This window comes from Rhipicephalus sanguineus, chromosome 10, assembly GCF_013339695.2.
Source record: "Rhipicephalus sanguineus isolate Rsan-2018 chromosome 10, BIME_Rsan_1.4, whole genome shotgun sequence".
NCBI lineage: Eukaryota > Metazoa > Arthropoda > Arachnida > Ixodida > Ixodidae > Rhipicephalus > Rhipicephalus sanguineus.
Window position 1 is genome coordinate 84,968,350 of NC_051185.1, and position 26,283 is coordinate 84,994,632.

The following is a 26,283-nucleotide window of genomic DNA, read 5'->3' on the forward strand; positions in this document are numbered from 1 at the left end:
AGGTGTTTTGTTAAGAGTATTTGGCCCTTCAGGCGCATATTCAGCCGTGGCAGGTTATCCGGGACAGATATTCATACGCGCTTTTCGAATCAAGTTTCCTTCTTATATAAAAATATTTCATTCCCATTCCAACTTTCAAATATTTGCACATCCCCAGTAAGAAACTTGAGGGTCCCGATGATACTCCGATACGCTGACATTTGTAGTCAGCCAAATATTTAGTCGGGAACAACTCATATTATTTCAAATTGTACGTAGCATTCGTTACGACGAAATACTTGTGCTTCGAAGGAAAACCAGCAAACAACTCTCTTGCATAGGTTGACAGAAGAGCCGCACTTAAGGGCGGAGCTCGTGTGTATTCATAGGTTATTACCGCCTATTCCGACATGTAAGGCATAAAAGGATATTATAGACGTATGTTATCAATACTAAAATATACTAGACGATCACAGATGAGTTAGCGTGAAGTTTCCCGCTTGAAGCCTACGGTGTTCACTCGCGTATTGCCCGTACTGCGAGTTAACGTTGGCTAGCCGCTGTTACACAAGGGGCGTTCAAATGAAAGGTACGAAACGACACTGTGGGTATAAATGAAGACTTTGTTTAAAGCATATACTATGTGCCTGATCACAACGATCCCATTGATGAAAGAGCCGAAGGATTCGTTGCTCCCAGAATTCCTGTGGCCGTGACGAGACCCAGATCTTCACAGCGTCCTTGAGTTCGTCGTCCTAACTGAAGCGCTTCCCTTTCAGGTGTTCTTTAGGGGAACAAACGTGGAAATCCCAGGCGATGAATGGTGCCCGGTTTAATACCTTCCGCTGTCCGAAATCGGATAACGCCCTGCTGTCTATCGTCGAATTTCGCAATGTGAACGCCATCTTATCTTCACACGCGCTGCCACGTCAGTTGGACGGCGTTTTGATAAAGGCTCTGCTCTCTACTGCGCATGCGGGCGCCCCAGCATGCTCCGATACCCGGCACTGACTCCAATCGCATCCCTAGATGTCTCGCTACATTTTCCCATAGCGGCATAGGCATCTATGTAACGGTCATGTTGTTACCACGTTTCGTGCCTTTTGATTTGAACACCCCTTGTATCACAGTAATAAACGTAAACGTGTCTGCCTCAACAAACAAACAGTTTCGCGCACGACGGCAGTTACTCTTAAGGAATGTGGACGCCTCTTTCTTTCTCCCGCAGGCATTTGTCGCTGAGCGTCAGATTACCCGATGCCGACGTGGTCCTACTGTTTCGAGCCCTCGAAAGAACCGCACCATCTCTGTCATTGAATTCCGTTCCATCACCTTCCAGAAGAGAAACGGCCAGAGCGCTAGGACAAATGGTCGAGCGCAACCGAAAGATCATCTTTCTCACCGTCGTTGTAGCAGATAATGACCCTGTGGTCGACTGCACGGTGCAGGTCCGCAGCATCTGCCGCGAACTCAAGGAGGCGATCCTTCGGAACCGCTTTCTGATGAACGTAGTCGTGAGGATTGGGCTTTCTGAGCGCTCCAATGACCCCGTCATCAGGGATGCTCTAAGGAGCAACACGGTGAGCTTTCCATTTTAAATGAGTCGGGCTCTGACACGTGCATAGATGAACAGATCGACCGATGGAGTATCTAACCATGAGTGACGTCACAAACATACTCGTATACGTGCGGGAGCATGACTGCCGCCCTATATTTGTTATTTACGTGACGTGCGCAAAGTAGTACATTACCTGCCCTCACCTACGCCCTCCTTGAAATCTCATGACATCCCTAGAAAATTTGTTTGTCTACACACAAACAATTCACTTGGCCACCAATATATAGATTCACTTGGCCCACTCACATATTGATGCGCTCGGCCCACACACAAAATATTCGCTCGGCCAACCTAGAAAGAAATTCACTTGTTCCATACAGAAATAAATTTTTGTATGGACCAAGTCGCCGACCACGGAAGGAGTATGGAGTCACCAAGGAGTAGGACCAAGTCGCCGGATATTGTACCCAAGCAAAATGCGTGATCAAATCATCGTCGAACCAGTTCCAAAAAACATGCACCCGCTCTACAACAAAAAATTACACATCTCCCGCTAAAGGGGACCATGAGGCGATGCGAAGCCGGAGCACTTGCACGATCGCGTTCCGTTGGCGTTCGTTGGGCATGCTACCGACCTCGCGTCGTGGAACGCGAAGAGGGACGCTACGCGCGTCGTATCTTCCATCTAGCCTGGCCGTTAATTCTCACAGGGCGAGCGGGGAACGCGGTCGACAGGCGGGCGAGAGGGGGGCAGCGTAGGAGAGGAGAGAGAAGGGGAGGGGACGCGCATGCGCTCGAGCTCATCGCGGCGTTGCGCAGGACAGAATTTCGGCATGTCTAGCCCGCGTTTCAGAGGAAGAGTGGAAAGGGGTATGGGAGAGGGGTATGGGAGAGGAAAAGTGGAGAGAAAGTGGAGAGGGAATGTGGAGAGGGAATCTGGAGAGGGAAAGTGGAGAGGGAAAGTGGGGAGGGGAAGGGGAGAGGGAAGGCGGAGAGGGGAATGGGAGAGGGGGAGTGGAGAGGAAGTGTGTGGAGAGGGTATTCGCATGCGCAGTAAGGGTGGTCACGCCGCACACCACCACCACCACCACCGCCGGATTGAGCTCGACCTTAAGATACTTCGCATCTAAAAGCGCCGTCAAGAGCGAGCCCGAAAGCTCTTGCAGAGAAGTAGCGATCCAGACGCCTACATTACCGACGCCAGTCTTTATCCCGCGCCGCCACAAGGCTCCAGAAAACAAGCATATGCATTGGCAGTGACTAACAAAAGCAAAGTCGTGGCCTGCGCGTCCCTAGCCACCCGATCAAGTGCCACCGCAGAGGCAGCAGCCATAGCCTTGGCAATTAGAGAAGCCGAAAGAAGGAGGCGCCCAGCGTATATTTTGACAGACTCACAAGCTGCGTGTCGCTTATACCTTAGAGGCACACTTCCAAGATGCGTGACTGATATTTTGGGGCCCACGTTGATGGAGGCACATGGCGTCACTTGGTGCCCAGGGCATGAAGGCCTGAGGGGGAACGAGGAGGCAAACTGCGTAGCTCGCGCACTTACTGGCCGAGACGCAGGACTCTCCTCCGGACATCTCACAGGGCACCATGAAGAACAAAGTGTAACAAGCAGGCAGATATTGGAAAACCAACGCCTTACAAGACGCCAGTACGCCCCTCCACATCCCAACTTGAGCAGCCAAGAAGCCCGGGATTGGCGCCGCCTCCAAACGAACACATATCCCCACATATCAAAACTACACGCAATTTTTCCACAGGTACACACAACAGGGGTATGTCCCTGGTGTAGTGACCACACAGCCACACTTACACACAACACTTACCAATGTACCGAGCGGGCAGCCAGTGCGTATCTAGGTTGGTGCGCTCACTACAAATACACACAACGTGGTCTTGGGAGGCACGGCTTTCCGAGCTGGCACTGGGGAGCCAACTGGTGACCCTAGACCAGGCCCGGCGAGCCGCCGTGGCCAGTGGGGCTCTACAAGAGGGCTCCACCCGGGATTAGCCACGTACTCTAATTCTTCAATAAAGTTTATTCTCTGTCTCTCTGAGCAAAACTGAGCTATCGCTCAACAAACGGGGCTTAATCGCGTTCATCCACAACATATTTCTGTGACTGAAATTGGCGTCACGGCATGCTTCGCGAATAAATGTACGCCCTCTTCTGAAGCGCAGGTGCTCCTCAACCGAGCAGTCCGCTTCGTCAACGGCTCCATGGAAAAGGTGGACGCACTTGCCTTCGACACCCTGCAGCACTGCGAATCGGTGCCACTAAGGCTGGTCATGGATCTGGATATCTGCCGCGAGTCTGCGCTCGAGAAGGTCGCTGAGGCGCGCCAGAGGCTCGTTTTCAACTACTTCGTCCTCACAGGTGTCGTTCAAGCCGCAGTCGTGTGCGAACGGAATCGCAAAGCCAAGAAGAAAAAGACGACGCTAGACATGATCGGCCGACGCATGCAGGCGCGCATCTGCTCCTACCTTAGCTTGGCTGACGTCGTGGACTTTTGAGCGTCGACAGTTTTTTCTTCGAGCCGCAGTCCTCCCCCTACTGACAACGGCGCTGTTCCACGTCTGCCCGCGCGTTGTGTCGGTGCACGTGACAATCCCACCGTTGCACCTTATTTTTAATTGGCGGCACTTAAATCAAGTGATGCGTCTTAACTTTGAAATTCAGAAAAGTTTAACTGCTGTCGTATTTTCTCAGCTGATTGGTCGTTGCACGTTAATTTACTTGTGCATGCTATGCCGAAACGTCACTTTTCATTTGCGCAAATTTTTGCATGCCACTACAGTTAATTTTTTATTCACACATTTATTTTAACACCATTATAGGTGTCTATATCTTTGCTGCGTAACAAAGGAAAGTGAAGCTACCTCAATCGACGTACAGGAATCAACGCTTAGCAGAATAGAGTGAGTGAAATAACTTTATTTAAGATCCGGCAAGTGGAAAGCCCCGGCCTGGGGCCGGGTAGCAGAATAGAATCCTAATTACTTTTCACAACGGTTCTCCTTGAAGACAACATTAAGTTGCTTCTCAAAATGCGGTCACTGAATTTGTTAGAATGATTGTACTGGCAGCAATACCTCGATATGTCGAAGGTGTTAAATTGTTTCTTCCATGTTATGACACATACATTTGTTTTTAGCCGCGCTAACGCCTTCGAAAATTTATTACGTATCTTAAGACACAGCCTAATCATCTTGCTGTCCCATGTTTTAGTATAGTTGACACAGTTAGCATGAATGATTTTTGATGTGTTGATCTTGTGCTCATGCTCCCTCCCTGTATTGTGTTGGAGTCTGCTGCAGTGGCATGCCGAAACCAAGATATTGACATTTTTTTCTCGAGGAATGTCGCACTGACTGAACAATAACATAGATTTGCTGCTGAGTAATTCTTACATTGATGACTGTATCAGTAAAGTACTGTACAAGAAGCATTGTGCATGTATGGCTCGCTTAATTTTTGAACTTGTGGTCGGCCGAGTTTCTGACGCTGAAACCTGCACGGCGACTCGCACTTCCATTCGGATTTCACAGAGGCGAAGCTTCCCTTCCCTGTCGGCCTTGACTGCGACTTGCAATCACGAAGACATACAATACAATAATAGCATTAACCATGGCATGCGACGTCTGCACCACCATAGGAAAGCCCTTTCATTTAGTCACATGGTCCTGTACTTGTGTAATAGAAACAAACATTTTCTAACGTGCTGCGATGACTAGATGATTGGCGACGTGCTTTCAACAGCAGAGCTGTTCTAAGCTTGAGCTCCAGCCGTGCCCGGCAGCCGCTCAAAACTCGGCGCAGCTGTGCAAAGCTAATTGGAAGCATAGCCATGTATAGTATTGTTTGTATAGCAAAGGGGGAGAATGGGAAGTGAAGGTTAGGGTGAGTGATGTGAGCGTGAAGAGTGGAGGTGCTAAAGCATAGCACAACCATGTACAGAATAAGAGGTGTGAAAGGGTACTGAGGGTGAGGGGAGCTAAATGTATAGCATTATAGCCATGTATAGTATAGCAAGGAGCGTGAAAGGAAAATTATGGCCAGGAGGAGTGATGTGAGGAGCAGGGGCGATGATACAGCATGGCATAGCCACCTTTAGTCGGCGCACGGCCTTCTTGTCGGTGGGTGGCGGGAAAGCGGCGATGGCAGCTGTTTTCTGCGGGTCTGGGAGCACTCCAGTCTTGCTGATCACGTGACCCAAAAACAAGAGCTGCTCGTACGCAAAGCGGCACTTTTCTGGCTTCAGGGTGAGCCCGGAGTTCTTGATTGCTTGAAGTACGGATTGAAGTCGCTGGAGGTGTTCGTCGAAGTTCGAGGAATACACAACGACGTCGTCCAAGAATACAAGGCAAGTCTGCCACTTCAAGCCAGCTAATACAGTATCCATGACTCGTTCGAAAGTCGCAGGTGCCGAGCAAAGACGAAGGGCATGACCTTGAACTCGAACAGGCCGTCCGGTGTTAAGGCGGTCTTTTCTCGGTCTCTCTCGTCGACTTCAATTTGCCAGTAGCCGGTCTTGAGGTCCATCGATGAAAAGTAATTCGCGTTGTGGAGTCGATCCAGGGTGTCGTCTATCCGTGGGAGAGGGTACACGTCCTTCTTTGTGATTTTGTTCAGGCGATGATAATCGACGCAGAAACGTAGGGTCCCATCCTTCTTCTTCACTAGCACCACGGGAGACGCCCACGGGCTGTTGGACGGCTGGATGATGTCGTCGCGTAGCATTTCATCGACTTGTTTTTTAACGGCCTGGCTGAAGTTCGTTAGCATCACGCTTCTTTTCCTTCATGCAACCGAGCAATGCCCCTTGCGACGCAAATGTCACGGTCTAGCAGCAAACGCTGATCGCTCTCGATGACACCTTCGATGTCTTCAGCTTTTTCGGTTCTGACGGAAATTATGACGATGGAGCGAGGCGGGATGGTAACTTGATCCTCGAGCACGTTCAGGGCATTTGACATGGACTCGCATCCGGCGGTGTCGTTTTGTCCGACGATAGCGTTATCGATTTGGTTCTAAGTCGATGACGGCGCCGTGATGGTTTAAGAAGTCCATGCCAAGTATGACGTCCCTGGAGCAGTGTTGCAAGATTACGAAACTCGCAGGATACGTGCAATTATTGATTGTGACTCTTGCTGTGCAGACTCCAGACGGCGTTATTAGATGGCCTCCAGCGGTGCGGATTTCGGGGCCTTCCCAAGCGGTCTTAACTTTCTTCAACTTCGTGGGGAAGGGCCCACTGATGACGCAATAGTCGGCTCCAGTATCGACGAGAGCGGTGACGTTGTGGCCGTCGATGAGAATGTCGAGGTCGCTAACTTGCGTTGCGGTTCGGTCTGGCGTCGGGTCACGGCTGCGTCGGTTTGTTCCGCTGCTTCCATGTTGCGTCGTCGGGTCATCTTCGGTCCGCAAGATCTCGTCGTCAGGGGCCTGTCTGGTTCGCGTCGTGTTCTGAAGGTTTCGTCGCGACGTCGTCGTCGTCGGCGGAGGATCTTCGGTAGTTCGTCGTACAGCAACCGCACCTCCATCGGTTGCTGCCCTTAGTTTTCCGGTTACGGGCTAGGCGACCGGCCCCGGTTTGGGTCAGTGTACGGCCGGCGGTGCGGTGACATGTAGCGGCCGGGCGACGGCGAGCGTGAAGGTCGTCGTTCTTGCCACTGTGTTCCGGTTAGGTAGTCGTCGATGTCGCGAGGCCGTTCGCCTGGCTCCGGGCGCGGCGCGTTGATGGAGAATCCGCGTAGTCCCATCTGTCGGTACTGGCAGCGGCGGTAGTGTGGCTGGCCTCCCCGCAGTGGTAGCAGAGAGCGGGCGGTTGTCAGGGGCGCGCCAAATGTCGGTCTTCCTCGGCGCGGATCGCTGGCCGGCTGGCGGGCGGTATGAAGTCGGTGGTGGCGGCGGCGGTGCCTGGCGGCGGAACTGCTGCGGCGGCGCGGCGTCTTGACGCGGGCGAGGAGGAGCGTTGCGGCGGACTGCAGCGGTGTAGCTGATCCCTTGTGGCTCAGGCTGCACTAGTTGAGGTGCTCCCAGGGATTGCTGCATTTCCTGGCGCACGACGTCAGTAATCGAGTCTACTTCAGGCTGCGAAGACGGCAACAGTTTTCGCAGCTCCTGCCGCACGATAGCTCTGATCGTGTCTTGCAGGTCGTCGGATTGCAGCGCTTGAACCTCCGTAGGTCGTCGTGGGAATCCGGCGGTTGTACTGCCTCGTACGCATTTCAAGCGCCTTTTCGATCGTTGTGGCTTCCGAGGCGAATTCCGCGACCGTCTTAGGTGGGTTACGAACAAGGCCGGCAAAGAGTTCCTGCTTGACTCCTCGCATTAGGAAGCGGATCTTCTTCTTCTCGGACATAGCGGGGTCAGCATGGCGAAAAAGGCGGACCATTTCTTCAATGTACATGCCGATGTTCTCGTTCGGCAGCTGTACACGAGTCTCTAGCAGAGTTTCGGCTCTTTCCTTCCGGACGACGCTCGTGAAGGTGTCCAGGAAAGCGGCGCGAAAAAGGTCCCAGGTTGTGAGCGTGGCCTCTCGGTTCTTGAACCATGTTCGAGCGGTGTCTTCCAAGGCGAAGTACACGTCCCGTAGCTTGTCGTTATCAGTCCAGTTGTTTAAAAAGGCGACGTGGTCGTACCTTTCAAGCCAACTTTCCGGGTCTTCGAGCGGTGACCCACGGAAGGTAGGCGGCTCCTTCGGATGATGTAGCAGCACAGGTGCAGGCGCCATGGGTGCTGTCGCCGCCGCTGATGTAGTGGGCATGGTCGGGGTCTTCCTGGTCTTTCGGTAGAGGCCCGTACTCCAGGGGAGACCTTGCTGCCTGCGGCTGGCCCGTGGTCGGTGTCTTCTTGACGGTGTGGGCTCGGCTCACGGCTGGAGGGGGGCCTTCGGTATATGGACCGGGAAGCACCTCCACCAGATGTCACGTGGTCGTGACGTCGACGAAGGCAGCAGCGAACACGTCCGAGATGAAACTCTTTATTGGCCGAACTTGTGGCCGAGAAACTAAAAGTCAAACCAGAGCATACACTGATAGCGGCGGACAGAACGTCGACCGTCGATCAACTGACAAGCGGTCAAGCGCGTCGGCTTTTATACAGGCGCTATCGAACTTTCCAGCAATATCGCTGGTGGCGGCGTTATCTCTAGACAAAGCTGGAACATTCGCGTGCGGGGCGCAATCTTAACAAACCGATCTACTACAATCGCGACGCTTCTAGAACACTACTTCGCGGACAGCGTCGAGCGTTGATAACCGTCCCTGCCGGTCAAACCCGAATACATCAAAACAAGACAAGAAGTGGGCGTGGCCGTATAGTACAGCAAGGGGCGGAAAGGGCATGGAGTGTGGAGGAGTGACGTCAGAGTGCGGAGTGAAAAAGAGAGGGAAAGGTGGAGGGGAGAGGGTAAAGCATAGCATAGCCATGTGTGGTATAGTGTAGCAGGGGGTGAGAAAAGATAGTGAGGGTGAGGGGGAAGGTATAGCATAGTTTAGCGGAGGGAAGTGGAGGAGAAGGCGAGTTGGAGGTTGGAGACAAGCAGGTAGTCAGCGGAGAGGAGAGCTTGAGCGGAAAGGAGCAGCAGCAGCAGCAGCAGCTGCGCAGGTGTTAGGGCGGCGTCAGGCGTGGGAGAAAGCAATGCCCAGCCGCGCTGAGCATAAGTGGTGTGGTGTTAGAGATGATAGCTTTCCATTATTTTGCACTCTATCTCTGAGCCTTCCCCTCAGCCCCTCTGTGTCTCGGTGTTTACGACGTGAAGTCAGTTAACGCCACGCACATTTCTGTTGCTCCATTTGGCTGCCTTAATTGTTCAATAACTGCTCTGCATTCTTATATCCTACATTTCAAAACGAACACGCTTACAAAGTCAGCATATACAGTAAATATGTAAAGCGAATACACGGCACCATATGTTTTTTTTTTATTTGGCAGAGGTGGATATATGATCTTTATTAAAGCGAAACGAGGTCCCCAACAAGACTCCCGGCCGTACAGAAACATTCCAAACAAGATGCGGTCAAATGCTTATGTGCTTAACTTTGGCAATAAAAAACCGAACTGGAAGTACCAAAAAAAAAATACTGAGCCTTCAACTATCTCTTAATCATAGTAGGCAGTTTGTCTTGGGACGTGAAGGACTCCACAATGGGACTACAGTGTCCCTGATTGTACATAATAATAGGGATTAAGGCACGCATTCCTCTAAAGGTTTAGAAGTTTTATTTCCATGAGGGGACACCAGCCAGACGGATGTCGGACGGTGGAAAAGCGAAAATCTAATATTAGTTAAAATTAAATAAACTTGCTTCAATTAGGAGAGCGAAAATTTGGAAGAAAATTATTGCATTATAATATTTCATATCATTTTTAATCACTGACAAAGCGGTACCTCAGTGTGGCTTGAAACATGGGACGTATAGGGGCCCCGGCTTACATGTGCCTTTAAGCTAGCTGTAATTTGTGCGGCCTACGGATTTGTGCAGTGCGGTCTACGCCAAAGCTTTCACCATCATATATGGGTATGTGCTACAAAAATTGGGTAAATCACACTACTCATCACTGGTCCACAAAAAAAATAATAAAAATCTTTCATCATCAAAAAGGCATGTGCCACCGGTGAGGCCTATCAAAAACTATCATCATCATAAACCGGTATGTACAGAATTTGGGTAAATCCCACTACTCACCACTGGTCCCCTAAAAGTAAAGAAGGCAAAGTTAGCCCAACATATGGCTGCGAAGCGACGGCGGCGAGCCGAAGACCTCGAGTACGTATAACGGAGAATACTATACGGGAACGGTAACGGCGGCTCCAAGAAGACCCCGAAGCGATGGACGGCCTACGCCAACGACGACGTGCCCGTAGACTATTAGAGTTGGGAACGCTTGGTTTCAGCTCGAGGTTCTGTCTCTAGAGTTTGGACACCTGTGTCGTGTCTGTGACTGTCTGTGGTTTACGTCGAACATATTTGCACTTAGAGTCTACGTAGAAACAACCTGCATCCCCTAGCTAAGGCCTAGAAACGACCTAGAAGCAACCAGATTAGTTTTCAGAATCGTCCAGTTTCGCTGTTTCAAGCCTTGCGCGGCTTAGTGTAAGCTTCGCCTGAACGACCGTAATGCCACCAGACGCTGTGAGCAATATGAGTTAAAAAGGAAATATTTTTTTTCTTTTTTCAGTGTATGCGCTTTTTAGTGAAGGCAAGCGCGGCTAATAGACGTCAGACTCTGCCCAGGCGGCGCTGCGAAAAACACCGCCACCAGCGCCCTCATCGTAGCCCTGGCCCTAACTGGGTAGTGCAATGAGAGCCGCCCGCAAGCGAATGTGCATAGGCCGCAATAACCCTCCTCTTTCGTTGGTGTCGAGGCGCGGTTTCCTGAAAATCAAGGACCTGGAAAGCTTCTTCCGCCAATCCACGCTTCAGAAACAAAGGAAGCTGATCAAAGCGAACTGCGAGTACAACAAAATAAGTTTTAGTTATTCCCGCGCGCTGCAACTCGCAAGTACAAGCGAGCATCACACGACACCGAGTTCGAGGCAAGCCCTCCGACATCCGTTCTCTAGAGCCTAAATGCGTTAAAATCGGGTATATACGTATGCCACAGCGATAAAGTACCTACATACACGATCAATTTACTTAGCTATGCATCTTACGATCAGTGGTACAAAACTCGGTTCATCAGGGGAATGGCCCCGGCAATTTTCGCCTTTTCAGTTGCATTCTCCCTTAATTCATCTCTCGCTTCCTGTGCATTGGAGTGTTTTATTACGCATCTTCAAATGGTCTCTTGATGTATGTACTGTTTGTATGTACTGCAAATGGGGATACGTGCGTGTCCACTTTCGCGGGGTACAACCAAAGGCAAAACCGTGGCCTCCGAGATAGCTACGGCAACCGCGGAGGACACGGGCGAAACAAACCTGAAGGGGGTCACGACCAACATTCTGCGATTTACTTGTATGACGCACGTGGTGTTAGCTAGTTAGAACCAGAACTCTGAGCCTTCAAAATGTACATACGTCTGCGATGCTGTGTTGTGACGACCAACTCGTCGCGGTGTGCGTATCACGCGTCTCCAATCTGCCTCTAGCTGCTCACTTCGTGTTACACGACAAGCACCGCGGTCAGAGCCTCTGCTGAGCTTCATAGTCAAGGTTACCACGGTTTTGCATCAGGGCTACGCAAAACAACAGCAGAGCCACACATTCATGCCACCGGCTGTGGAGAACGCGGGTACTTCGCTTACCGAACACGCTCGCAACGGCCCGTATCCAGCGCTCTCGCCTTTCTTTCTTCGTACGACAACTATGGAAATCGGTAAAACTGAACGTTGTTTTTCAGTCTTTTACGTCCGTGGCAATTCACAACGCAACAGTGCGTCTTTTGCGGAGTTTCTTCGTAGCGTGCGGAGGGCTCTCGTCTGCTGCTGTTTTCGCCGTCGTTCAGGCGAATTATCCAGCAAGCACTTCACGACGGTTCGGTGGCGCGTCCGACTAGCGGAGAGCAATTCACAGCTCTCGTTCTGAGTGCTAAATGCGCAAACACACGCGACATTAAGCTCAATCGTTGTTTCGCACTCGCTAGTTGCACCTGGTCCCATAGCAAACTATGCGAGAGAGTCAGTCTACGCACTACTCAATACTTCTCCGACAGGTGGCGCCACACATCTTGGAAACTCCAGAGTCTGACGTCTATAAAGCGTTGCCCGTAGCTGCAGCTCGCGTCGCCGGACCAGGAACTAAAGAGGAATGAAAACATAAAAAAAACGAAAAATTCCAAAAATGAAAAAATAACGAGCTTAATTCGAACCATTTATACATAATAAAAGACAAAAAATTACACCATTTCCCGCTAAAGGGGACCATGAGTAGATGCGAAGCCGGAGCACTTGCACGATCGCGTTCCGTTGGCGTTCGTTGGGCATGCTACCGAGCTCGCGTCGTGGAACGCGAAGAGCGACGCTACGCGCGTCGTATCTTCCATCTAGCCTGGCCGTTAATTCTCACAGGGCGAGCGGGAACGCGGTCGACAGGCGGGCGAGAAGGGGGCAGCATAGGAGAGGAGAGAGGAGGGGAGGGGACGCGCATGCGCTCGAGCTCATCGCGGCGTTGCGCAGGAGAGAATTTCGCATGTCTAGCCCGCGTTTCAGAGGAAGAGTGGAAAGGGGGAGGGGAGAGGGGAATGGGAGAAGGGATGGGGAGAGGAGAAGGGAGAGGGTGAGCGGAGATGGGAGAGGGGTAGAGGACAGGGGAATGGTGAGGGGGAGTGGAAGGAGGTGTGTGGAGAGGCTATGGGCATGCACAGTAAGGGTGGTCATGCCGTACACCACCACCGGATTGAGCTCCGCCTTAAGATACTTCGCATCTAAAAAAGAGTGCTCTGCAAATGTACATACATATATGCACCTCAAATACTTTGCCTCAGACATCAATAGATCAAATGGCAAGTACACCTGCGCTCACATTTCGCATTAACGAGTACGACAATCCTCGGTATTCTTTGGCAGCGGACTGTTTAAGCCAGGCGCAATGTGTCTGCTGAATCCGAAAACGATCATCATCGTCAACCGGCACGCGCGCTCTTCTTCCTCTTCTTCGGTGCATGTGTCCTCTCCTAGAACACGCGCACCGATTCGTCCGGCCGGGAATGCAATAACTCTGATAGAATGATCACACAGAGACAAAGAGAGAGAAAGAAAAGGAAAAACAGAGGAAAAGATACAGACGGAAAGAGATACAAAAAAGCATGCACTAAAAGAGATGGAAAAAAGGCAGCAAGCATAGCCATGTTTAATATAGTATCGTTTAGTATGGTATAGTATGGTACGTTTAGCAAAGGGGGGAAAGGGGAGTGAGGATGACGAGGAGAGAAAAGAGAAGGTGAGAAGGTAAAGTATAGCACAGTCTTGTATACTTTAGAAAGGGGTGGGAAAGGGAAGTGAGTTTGAGGAAGATTGAAAGGCGAGAGGGTAAAGCATTGCGCAATCTTCTATACTATACTACAGCAAGGGGTCGGAAAGAGAAGTGAGGAGGAGGGAAAGAGGGAGGGCAGCGACACAGCTCCGCTGCTTTCTCAGTCTTTGCAACATTAGAGCGTAGGTGCCCCAATTTTTTTAAGCCCGAATCACTGCCTACTATCCTACATGTCGATCCGTCGATCTGAGCAGCGTCCTTTAAGGTGCAGGCGCGGCGTAAAAAAGCATTCGAGGGAAGGTAAGTCTTTAGCACCAAATATTGTGCTCTAACGTTCTGCATTTTCGTCGGTGCGACTCGCATATGCCGAAAACCATGCATGCTCTTTCGCATGTACACCCTCCACAACCCCACGAAGAAGGCGATGGGAGTGGTATTCCTATCGGAAAACCCAGCGGCGCTGTCCCAGCGCCATACATTATTATTGGACCAGTGTGGCGATGGGTACTGGGACGCTGGCACGCTGCACGCTGGGACACTCGTTAGGGGCCGAAATTGGGCTTTAAAATTTTTTTTTTAATGTGGACATTCCCAGATCGTAATTAGGGCTGAAACACGAGCACTGCGACAAAAAAACAAGCAACGTGCGGGCAGGAGTCGAACCCACCACCTTGAGGCACCGTACATTCTGAGTCTGACACGTTACCACTACACCAGACTTGGAAAACGAACGTCGATCTTTTTTTTTTCATGTTATAACTAATTCCGGTAGCCAGTATTTTCATTTTCTTGCTTGTAAACGCAGACTTCAGTCTCTTCGTGCTCGCGGCAACCTAACGGAAGATAGTTAATTTTTTGTTATGTGCTGCCTAAGATCAGAACGTCTATCTGGCACGTTTTGCCGCGAGACATTTATAGCGTAACCGCAGATGTGCTGCTGCAGTCGCACTGACACGCTAAGCGGTTAGTCATACCTATGTAGAAAAAAACGTGCATCTGAACTGCACACAGAACACTTTAGTTTTCCTCACCCACCTGGATATATTTTCCGTCCTTGTTTACGTTCCGCGTACTATACAGCCGCAGTAGTTCCCTCGAGCGGAACCGACCATTAGTCTTAGAGCTGTACTCCGTGCGCCACAATCGCTGTGAAGAACGTGGATATTACTACGAAGAATCTAATAACCGTTCAAATGTACTTTCTATCATAACTGACTCAAGCAAGGTCATATTTGCATCTTCTACTACACAAATCAGAAGCTAAAAACGCCGACATTGAGCGTTACAGCGGCTAACTGCTGGCGGTGATGTGCGGCTTTCAGCGGTACGGGCTCATATGGAAGGACTGACTGCAAGAGTCGCTTTATGTTGATTATCAGACTAATAATAATATCATATTGTGTTGCGAATAATAAGTGCTATCGATGCATTTATATGAACTACATTCAGGACACTCGATCACATACTTCAGTGAAAGCGCACGCGCGCTCGCTCGACAGATTAGTGTGTTTAGCGTATACGTACTGTCGGCCGCAAAAGTTTCCGGGATGTGCAGCGCGTGGCCGAGCGACGGAAAACTGCATTGCTACGTCACCTTCCGTGATGCGGCGGGTGTCGAGGCTATCGGCCTCGGCGATTAACGACGGCGCGTTAGGCAACGTGCCGTTGCCGTACCTAATCGCGGAGGCTGCGGCCGATAGCCTCAACACCCGCCGCATCACGGAAGGTGACGTAGCAGTGCAGTTTTCCGTCGCTCGGCCACGCGATGCACATCCCGCAAAATTTTGCGGCCGACAGTAGGTCCGTCGGCTAACTAAAACTAATGCTAGGTATGTGTAGGGCACAGGATAGAATAATATTCTGCAAATATTCTATAAATAGTTCTTTCGAAATCTCGCGAGCCAATAACAAATCTTATATGAAGTCGACCAAGCGCGCCTAGATTTTTTCCAAAGTGCCACCAGTGTTCCCAGTGCGCGATCAGACACTGTACAGCGTGGCTAGTGCGTCTCGGTGTGCTGTAAGACACTGGGCCACAGTGTAGAATAATCCTAGCGTCTTTCAGCGCTCTGGGTGGTACTAGCCACGCTGTACAGTCTGTCATGGTGCCTCCCAGCGCGTTGTAGTACACTGGGATACACTGTACAGCGTTTCTCGTGCCACCCAGTGCGCTGAAAAGCACTGGGACGCACTGGAAACGCTCGCTGTTTTTTTTTTCTTTGATAGAGATGGCTTCAAGGTCACGTAAGCATTACTTAGGTGCCTAGCGATGTTGCCGGTAAGAGCGGCCAAATTTTGTGAGCATGCTGTCGTAGTAATGCTTCACATCAAGCACATATGGTCGTTTAAGAAGTATGAAACTAGCACGCATACGTTCCATAAAACGCAGCTTTGCGTCCTTCCTAGTGGCCTTTTCACAACCATTTGACTTTTCGGCGGTGGTCTTATGTTCCTTTTGTAACCACCGATGGTGTTAGAAAAGCCCCACAAGACATGTCGCGAGAAAAATGGTTAGATATGATGGTATAAATGTCGTTCTCATGACAGAGGGAGGCGATCTTATATTTACGACATTTGCGACGCTCTACACACAACGCGGGAAGATGTCGAATGTGCCAGTCAGTCGGAAAAATGCCAACATTAAATTATTACACTTGAAGGAATACATAAAAATTTCGAAGAAAAACAAACCATCGGCTCTGTTCAGAATTGGGAAAAATATACCCCAAAGTAACGCAGTATATGGTGAGAGCGTTAGTGAGGTCAGGGAGGAGGTTCTATGGCTTCACTAAGGGTACCCTACGAAGGTCGCAGTCACATGATTGAGGAATCTCCTGAGCGCAACAAATCGCCCAGTATTGCTTCCAAAGGCTATATTAATAAGGCATGCGACTTAGCAGACACCCCTTCTTGTGCTGCCGTCTTAGATGTGAACGCATATCTCGAAAGCGAGTCACGACAAACCGTCTTCTGAATACTTAGGGTTCCCGCGTACTCTCACACGTATGCGTCAAGAGTACCGCTCTTCTAAAGTGTCCTGTACTGTCAAGGAGTGCGTTAAGGTATGTTGGAATTCCCTGCGGCGCCAGAATCCATTCATTAAGCCTCCTGGCTTAGAACCAGTGGAAGGGCTCAGGAAGGTCATCGCTAACACGCTTTTAATGCATGTAGATAAGGATAAAAAATCGCCAGGCCTGCGCAGAACACTCAGCACAGCCACAGCAAAAGCTGGGAGAGCGGCCTTTCCCGAGCTCGTTGTAGACTCTTTTGGGGCAACTAATGAAATTATACGTGCAAGGTTTGTACGGCGAAATTTGCACGCAATTTCAAATGGATTTCAACGAGAAATTCGTAAAGGATATGACACCTATCAATGTTTTGGAGGTACCTGAAACAAATGTGTTTCTGTAGTCATGCAAGTTTTTCATTCTAGAAGACTAGCAATCAGCTGATGTCTTCTTCTCCTGAGGGCACTGTCACAAAGCCCTTTTTTATTGTGCCCATGTGGGGCATTTCCCAATATAGACAGCTTACGTAGTTACTACGCGAAGTACGAAATTCTCAGTCGAAAGAGCGCTTCTTGAAATTCTGCTCAGCTGGTGAGATGCATTTGGGTCACAAGGTTACGATCTATCGTTCATTTTTACCTTCCGGCTTCTGTTACAGCATGGATTCATGGTTCAAAGCAATGAGCTGATGATACCTGTGATAGAGAGGTACAGGAATTCACGGTGTGCATTTGCATATCGAGACAGTCGGAAGTCAACTTTGCGACGTGAACCCCTTGAGAAGCAGTAGTATCAGAGGCGTATCAATTGCTTAAAGGAATAATGGCTTAGTCAGCGTGCCGAGCGTTTAGCGACTTCGCATTTCCTTGAATGAAACATTGCCGAATATGTACTACTGCGCCCTTCAAGCTGGTTGAACCATGCCACGTGTTCGTATCTTACCTGAAGCCTTATCTGAAGCCAGTCAAACACAAGGACTAGGGTTGTACACAGTGGTACTACTACTGCAAAATGTGCATGATTTCTGCGTCCACTACTGGGTGTTTGATAGGTTGGCAATCGAATTTACTAGTCGCACAATTGGAGCATCGCCGCGTAGTGATCGGCCCGTACTATGACACTGGCATCAAACAGTCTGGCAGCTGTAGACTTTCTGGAAAGCGAAGGCCAATTTGTGTCAGAAAAAGAAAATTCCAGACGCGACAGTGCACACATTTGCTACAGTCACTGCTAAGCCGATTCTTTGCTATGGACTCGTTCTTGTGGTTTTCCCTGTGTGAGTGCATGAAATTGAGCATGCCGCAATGACGCCATCATGACATATACCTGCCTATCGGTTCAGACTGAATATATTTGTACGATATTTTTACGTTTGACTGGATAGTGCAATAAAATAAAAAAGCATCTCAATATGGCAGCGTCAGCTGCGCATGGCATTTGGCTATGATGTAAGAACGTGGTGTTGTGGCTGGTCTTGTGGGTACTAGTCATTATCGTGGTGAAGGCACCAAGGGGAAGATAATTGGTGAAGCCAGAGCTGATTATGCCTACAGCACTCGCTACGCAACACGCAGCCACCTTCTACGCGTAGGATAAGCGACAGCAGCTTTCTGCTCTCGCTTTGTGTCGACAACGCTAGTGGCATACGTTAGCGGCAGCCACGTCCCAGCACGGCTACGCGAACGTGAACAACAACGGTAAGCCTTCGTGTTCATCAGGTCACTCAATTTTCAATTCTTTGCATTGAGAAGTAGTACATGACAGGCAATTTTAGATCAGGGGAGCCAGAGCTCCGCCCACGACGTCGCCATAAATTGCCACAGCTGCATATGCGTCATAGGCCAATCAGAATTTCGGTTAGCATTCCGGCTCCTATTTTTTGACAATTCTGTGCGTACACATGCTGTCCCAAAAAGCTCATTTGCGTTGATCTCTTCGAGATCCAAGAGTAGGTCGTGGATTCGATGCCAGCCGCGGCGGTCGCATGTCGATGGAGCCGGAATGATAGAGCCCCGTGTACTGGGCGATGCATGTTCACGTTAAAAAACACCAGATGGTCGACATTTCCGGAGTCCTCCGCTACGGCGTCTCTCATAATCATATAGTGGTTTCGGGACGTAAAATCTCAGATATTTTTATCAAGATCCAAGACCGATTAACTTGCGTTTTGGTTTACTGCGGACCAACGTTGTTCCTAAACGCTTAAGCAAGTCGAACTAACCCAAGGCCTGGGTACCGAACTCTAAAGCTGTCCATTCCATGGCAAAAAAACGCAAAAAACCCGTGAACGGCGAGTATGCCTGCTGTGTGCTCCAGGAAAGGCTTAAATGGCAAACCCGTATCGCAACCGTCCAAGCGTTTGAGGCCATTTCCTGCGATAACAAAACACCCAGGCGAAAGTGCATACTAATACCGATGTTTCACGGGCACCCTAACCTGGTTACGAGGAACATCCGTTCCCTTAAACCGTAGTCACAACCAGTTACGCCAATATCACGCAGACTGAAGACCATGGAGACGATAGTAGGACATTACTTAGCCCTAAATTGACTCGTCTCAATCATTGAGCACATTACAGCCGACCGGAAAAGTCTAGGAACCACGTGAGCTCGTGCTAAACTTCCTATGCACGCCCGCTAGCGGTGCGCCACCTCATATTGATTGCATCGCTAGGGCAGAAATTGATCTGCTTATTTTCACCTGGCATTTTAATTCGCTACGTCCGCGCTGCGCATTGCTACATCGTTGTTTTCACGCAAGACGCTCATCTGCAGTAAGGCCTCACAAAATTCCACATTGATAGCATAATCACAGGAATCCCAGTGTGCATCGACCAATGCGCCATTTCGTGGTTTGCGTGAAGGGCTGCGTCTGATAAGTCATACTGACATACTTCTCTCGAAGTACTAGCTTGAAGCCATGGCTGGCGATGAGCATGTCGTGTTAAAAAGAGAAAGGAGGAAATATTTGTGGTTACTGAAATCAGACAGGCCATCGATTAAGGAAGGAATGTTTCTTAAGCGTAGCGCTGCTGTCCATTGTCGTAGACGCAGCGGAAATGTCGCGAAGAGGCTGTTTTCAATGAGATATATGCTCCGTAAACTTCTGCGATTGACTGTACGCCCTATACGGCAAAAAATGTGGTTGTTTCGCGGGCTTTCCAAATTTAGTTCAACCACATGACATCCTTACTTCCTTCTTTAAAATATCCGTGTGCTTCGATGTAGACGTGCTTTTAAAAAATTCCAGGTGGTCTACTTCCGTTTGCCGTCACCCACTGTGGCACTCTAGCCCTTCTCGGATTCTGTCCTAAGGCGGCACGGCATCATAAAAATTTTGTTGCAAATGGTCCACTCGTATTATACCGTGGAATTATTACTGCAGTAAGACATTTGGGGTTTACAATGGCGAAAACACACTGTTGTGCTTGAAACTGCTGTGGGTGGCAGGTTTTAAAGCTGCGTCGCTTATTTACGGACACAAAAAGTATTCATAAAGCGCTCCAACGAAACAGCTTTGCTCGAGATTGTGCGTGCTCTTATATTGCTGCAAAGCGACACGAGCTTGTTTTTTGCGTGTGTGCAAACTTCGACGAGCGCAATGATCGTCATACGAGAAATATTTCGGACGATAACACAGATTTAACAACAGTTTAGTCACCATCAGCTGCCTTTTGCGCAACGTGTCACAGCCGTTTATCGGTGGGAGCGAAGGCTTTCACCAGTTAGAGTAAGATAACGTGAGCTCCTTTCAACTGTCTCCTTTCCGCCTGCTGTTTCAGGCCTGATTCCTTGCTTGTCTTCTTCCGCAGGCATGGCGTCGACATCGACGAAATGCGCAGATGTCAGTGTCCTGACTCCGGACTACATGGCCCTCTTGCAGAGCCTGTGCGCAATGAGCAAGCCCAGCGTTAACGATGTCACCGCCATCTTCAACGAATTCCGCCGTTCATTGGATACCAAAAAGCCCAAGTCCTCCTCCAGGCCATCCAAGTCGTTGTCGGCTTCCTCACGAGCTTCCAAACAATGCAGTGGCAAGTCCGGTAAGCATAGCCTGCCTCGTAATTCACATAAGCAATGGCGTTGTCAGAGCAATGCTGGGAACATTAAACGCTCGGCGAGCCCAGGTAGCACAAGACGGATAATTGACGTTTTATAAACGTTTTTCGAGACGATAAAAACGTTTAGAAAACGTCACGGAATAGAAGCTAAAGGTCTAGAAAACGTTTATATCTCGTCTAATGTCCGGCTATAATCCGTTTTTAAGACCATCTAGAAAACTTTTTTAAGACGATCTAGAAAATGTTTTAAAAACGTTTTAAAAATGTCGCAAAAAATCCCATTTTTAAAACAGATAAAACTATCCCATTGCAGCGTCTTTGAAAAGACGTTTTCTAAACGTTTTTAAGGCGTCATGCAGGATCTCTTTTCTTTTAGCTGTTTTGTTTTTGCGCATGCAATTATAATAGTGCACGTTTTAGGAAGCCATCTCTCTTATAGTAATTACAGTTACTTTATTCTGTAATTACTGTTACAGAGTGAGAGCTCAGTCAATTCACAGACAAAAGTGGTCATGTCATAATTTATTATGTAAAACAGCAACGATTCCTGTACAGCATAGAAACGTAAAAACCACGAAATGAGATATAGCATGCGACTGCATAACAGTATTCAGAAGCGGCAAAAGAACGCAAAATATCGCGGTAATTAAAGTGCAGCTATATAGTATCCAACCTTCAAGAACACTTTTTGTTCCACGACTCATCATTCGCAATATTGTTGTCAAACAACTAACAGTGCAATATGACAAAATTTAGGATCTGGCACAGCCATTCTGCAATATGTAATCGTCGTCTCATTAGCTTTACTTAATCAAACGCAAGGAGGAAGTGAAGAGAAATTGTCGAAAAGGGAATGTCGCTGAAGCCAACAACTCGACAAGGGGACTAGTTTCCGTCAGGCAGGGGCGTAGCCAGAAACATTTTCGACATTTTCGCACGAACATACTTTATGTATGTTCGTGCGTGCGTTTGTATGTGTGCGTGTATATAAACGCGAGCAAAATTGAAAATTTTCGGGCGGGGGGGGGGTTGTACCCCCCCCCCCTTGGCTACGCCCCTGCCGTCAGGGCCCTGACGGAGACAAGCATTCATGATGAAAAGTCTCCTCAACGCTTCATCTTCCACTGAACTTTTTTCTTGTAGGAAGGAGAGAGAGAGAAGGAACAGAGGATAGGCAGGACTAGCGTCCAGTTTGCTACCCTACTGATGGAGGAGAATGGGGAGTATAAATAGAAAGAAAGAGACACATTTCACAACACACACACAGAGGAGTGTATCACAGGTGGTCATTCAATTTTGTTGCCTTGAAGTACTGCAGGAGAGCTCGTGTGGTTTTCTGGGCTGATGTGCTATGAAGACAGACTCCTATGATCTTTCCTTCGGGAAAAGGCCGACCGTCAAGTCTCCTGAAGGCACACTGGAGAGTCCGACGATGTGTTTGAAATAGCATACAGCGGCACAAATGATGATCGATAGTCTCTATGCAGTTGCAGTTATCGCACATTGATGAATCTGCCCTACCTATCCGATAGGTGAATGAGTTAGAAGATGCTATACCGAGCCACAGCCAACACAGCAACACAACAAAAAGACGTGGACAGTAGAAGTGGACAGGACAGCGCTTACTCCTGTCCACTTCTACTGTCCACGTTTTTTTTCAGTGTGGCTCAACCTAATTTTCCAAACATGAACGTAAACCCAGGCCCAACTCGCCATCTTGCTCCAACACAGCATTCTAAGCAGGAAAGGAGGCATGCATCAAGCACCTGGTGTGTGTCTCCCTTCGTTTCGAAACAATCGTTCAGTAGCGCTACTTAAGACCACAGTTAGTGGAAATCGACTCCAATGTGTTGAAATCACTAATAACAAAACAAAACTGCAAAATAATATTTGGCCCACCCAGCCAAGAATGCGTAATGAAAAAAGAACGTAAATTCCTTGCAAAATGACTGTTGCTGAAGTGTATTGCTCACAAAATGAAACTTTTAGGAACGTTCTTACAACGTGCCTCTGTTGGAACATTTCTCACTGAAAAAATGTTGGCGAAAAGCTCTGGCATCATTACAGAAGTAAGACTGGACGTTGGGAACAAAAGGCGCCATTTTAGACATTAGCTAAAAAATTTGTGTATGCAGCATCCGTGTTTCAAACGGCGCGCACTAAAGAAGTAACGGTTTCAGCCTTTGAAATGCAGCGTACAAAACTTATCACAGAAATCATGGTCTGAATTCCCTAGAGAGCACACAGTTAAGCATAAATGTGCCGTGGCTAGCAGAAAATGAACACTGTAAATTACAGCGACATATAACGAAAAGTACAACTAAACCACCTGTAACGCGAGAACAAAATGTATGAACAAGAAAACTAAACGAAACGACCACAAAAATTACAATGAATGAGCACTTACTAAAATGAATAAATAAAAATTAGGAATATGAAAATACCAGCCTGATAAAAAACATCTTTCTTTTATGATGCCCAGCATTAGAAAATGTCAGGCTAAAAGAACAAATATAATGATAAGACACATCAGCTAAAGAAATTGGGACTCTTCTCTATTTTTTCTCAAAAAGCACACAGCTGTAAACTCAGGATTGTCAGAGGCAGATCAGGGTATTGCACTTAATACATCACATTGCTCAGTGTCAAAATATCACAATGTGTGGCAAGTCAGTCCGAACACATGGCTTCATGACAGGTACTTGATGGAACTCACTAGGCACATCCGGAAGTCTGCAAAGAACACTACAAATAGCATACACACGAAAGTTGTTGTGTCATTAGCAGCATGGGGCAGCGTTACACATCAAAGATATTTTAGCACAATAGCCCTAGTGCGGCTTCTTGAATATGCCGACAAACACGCTCAAAAAGGTTAACTGCTTTACAAACTGTCACCTTTTGTTTTGAAAGTTTCCAAGGAAAGGTGAAAATGTCAATCTCTTGACATCCATCTTTTTTCGTACTAAAACCTGTCAGTCAGCCCATCAAAAGAAGAAAGTAATAATTTAGTTGGTGTAGCCTTTGTTTCTAAACATCTAGGGCAGCTACCATCTGCAATATATAGGAGAAAAGATCATTTCAGTATTTGTTATTATACCTATAGGACGGTGTCAAAAGATAACCCGATAACACCATACGGCGACAGAGAGCGAGCCTGCTATATTTAACCAGGCACAAGAGACGCGCAAGAGAACCGCTTGGTTCTACTAAAAGCTGCAGGCTTTACCGAGAATGGAGAAGGTTAACGAGTAGGAGAAACAAATCACAAGTCCGAAAGCGCATCGAGATTGTCAAGGCAGCACTGAGAAAAAATGGCGAACTCCTCCCCGTGAAACGCGTCTTTGACTCTCATGCCCTCAGAAATTCGCAACAGAAAAGCGTGCCCAGCCTCTCGTTACATGCAGCTACTACTGTGGAAGAAACCATGAACCAGTACGCTGTCGCTGCAAAGATTCTCTCATCCACCAAACTTCAGTGACACAATCAAACAGATGATACATGCAGTAACTTCCAACAATGCAGTTTTAAAACTGGGTGCGCGAAGCTCTGCGTTCGTTCATCGCCATTGCACATGCATTATGCGCTACGTACGCAACTAACGCTATCTGCGTATCCCATTGTATAACTGGCTACTCCGCATGCGTCGTACGCCATCCTCTTGCGTACTCACGTTAAGTGGCGGAAATAGCATATGCGCCCAAGGAACGTTAGCTGCGTACCCTATTCTAAAATTGCTTCTTACGCGGCACACGTAGCTTAAGCTACTGTGTATCTTGAAACTGCCTCATCAAGCGGAGAAGAAAAGACAGTCATTTTACTGAAATTAGGTTAACAAATATAAATGCTTTTCCCTCATGTTCGTTCGAGCATGAACGGAAACCATGACGTGCATTTACGTTTAGACAGCTTTATCATGTATGCTGAATAAATTCCGCAGTGACGTACTGCTGAAACATGTCGCACATGCAGCCCGTGATGCAATGGAACACGCTTTTTCATTTGCCATAGTTCTCAAAAACTGAGCGCAAATGCAGTAAAAATGAACTTACCTTCAGAAATGACATGAGCCCGTGGTTTACAGTATCGGCAAATCCACAGAAAACTAATCGCACATCAAAGTAACCACGCCCGTCCCTCGAGCATAGAAGAAAGGAGGTTTCGAGAGCGTCCCGCGCGCAAGCTGATGATTGAAGTTTTCCGCAGAGAATCTTACGGGACTCTAACCGTCAGTTAGCGTAACAGTCGCTCGACAAAGACATACTTGCGTTCGGGTCTACAAGTTTAACACGCAGCGAAGTAGTTTCTTCACAGCTGCGTTTATGGGAGACCAGCGCTGGATAGGTGGCGCGCCGAAAAAGGGCGCCTGGCGGGGAGTCGCGACATAACTCAGCCGCTCGCATGGCCTCCGCGCCGCCGGCTAATCTCGGAGGCCATGCCGCTCGTGCTCAGACGACCGGCCGCACTGTACCGCGGTGAGCGCACGCGCGTGCTCTGTTCCCGTGCTTCATTTTGGCGCGAACAGCTCGAGCAAGCCATGCGCCAGATACTGCTCTAAGGTTAGAAAAAAAACAAGTTTGTCTAAAGGCTACTTTCCGGGGAAAGCACTGGAAAACGGAGGAGAGAGAGCCCGCGAAGCAGACTACGTCTGTGCACACGGCGTCGAAGAGACAGTGCTGTGCCGCGCCGTGGCGACTCAGTCGTCACCATTGGTCATTGTGTCTGGGCTTGTGGTCAAGCTAGTGCAGGCTCACAAGCCCCATGATAGTACGTGCTGCGTCGATACCAGCTGCACAATATTGCAGTAAAAAATAAATAAGAGGCAAGGGGTAGCTACGTCAACGTTTTTCTGCCGGGTATGTGCACAGCCCGCGCGTATGTATGCACGCGGACGTTGATCAAGCCAAACCCCCGGCTAGCATAGAATGTATGGTTGTCGCGCTGTAGCTTGAGGTCACGGGATAGATTCCGGACCACGGTGGCCGCATTTCAATGGGGTTGAAATACAAAGAAGACAGCGGTAGGAGATTATGGCACATTAAAGAAGAAACCCAAGCGGTCAAAATTAATCCTGATTCCACATACGGCGTTCCCATAATCATACCTTGTTTGGCCGTAAACGCCAGCATTGTCGATGTGATCAAACACGTTCATTCTAAGCAGACACAGGCAAGCGAAAAAACTAACACAGTGACGTTAGGCGAATTAAACGGCGAGGTAAAATCCAAGACATTTGACCCTTTCTAGCGAGGCATAAATTGCGATGTCACTTCGCCGCGGCAGCCAATGCGCAAAAGAAGCTTACCGCACGGCTGACTCCAGAAAGCTACGATTAGAGTAGTCCACTGCGTTGTTCGTGACAACTCTGTCTGTAGCACAAGTGAAGTTCAACGGAGGCATCCATCGCGTGCGTATTCCTCAAAACATTTCAGCGGCTTCGGCGAACGTGCCCCCCGTACGCACTCGTAGACAGACAGCTTTCTTTGCTAACTGTTTGCAATAATGTAGACTACCGCCTATCGTATCAATTTCACTGCACGCGGGGCATCAGAAGGATCTTGGTTGTGGTCGGATGAAAAGATTATTACATATGCCGCATGCTACAATATGTACGTTTTATTTACGACAAAAGACCGATTAAATTTGCTCTTTGGCCCGGTTTCCACTGGTGACCCTCACTGTCGAATAAAATCTAGCAGACACGCGCAATTCCGTTTAGGGAACCAGCCCGACGCCACTAAACAGGAGAGC

The 26,283-nt window shown here is 48.7% G+C and overlaps 1 protein-coding gene across 1 annotated transcript; it reads left to right on the forward strand.

The window, feature by feature from the left end:
• The first annotated feature begins 1,346 nt into the window (after positions 1 to 1,346).
• On the forward strand, positions 1,347 to 4,147 carry LOC119372199 (uncharacterized). Its single transcript, XM_037642675.2, has 2 exons — positions 1,347 to 1,559; positions 3,725 to 4,147. Exons 1-2 carry the CDS (start codon positions 1,347 to 1,349, stop codon positions 4,055 to 4,057), a joined length of 546 nt encoding a protein of 181 aa, XP_037498603.1. The 3' UTR covers positions 4,058 to 4,147.
• Positions 4,148 to 26,283: the final 22,136 nt, after the last annotated feature.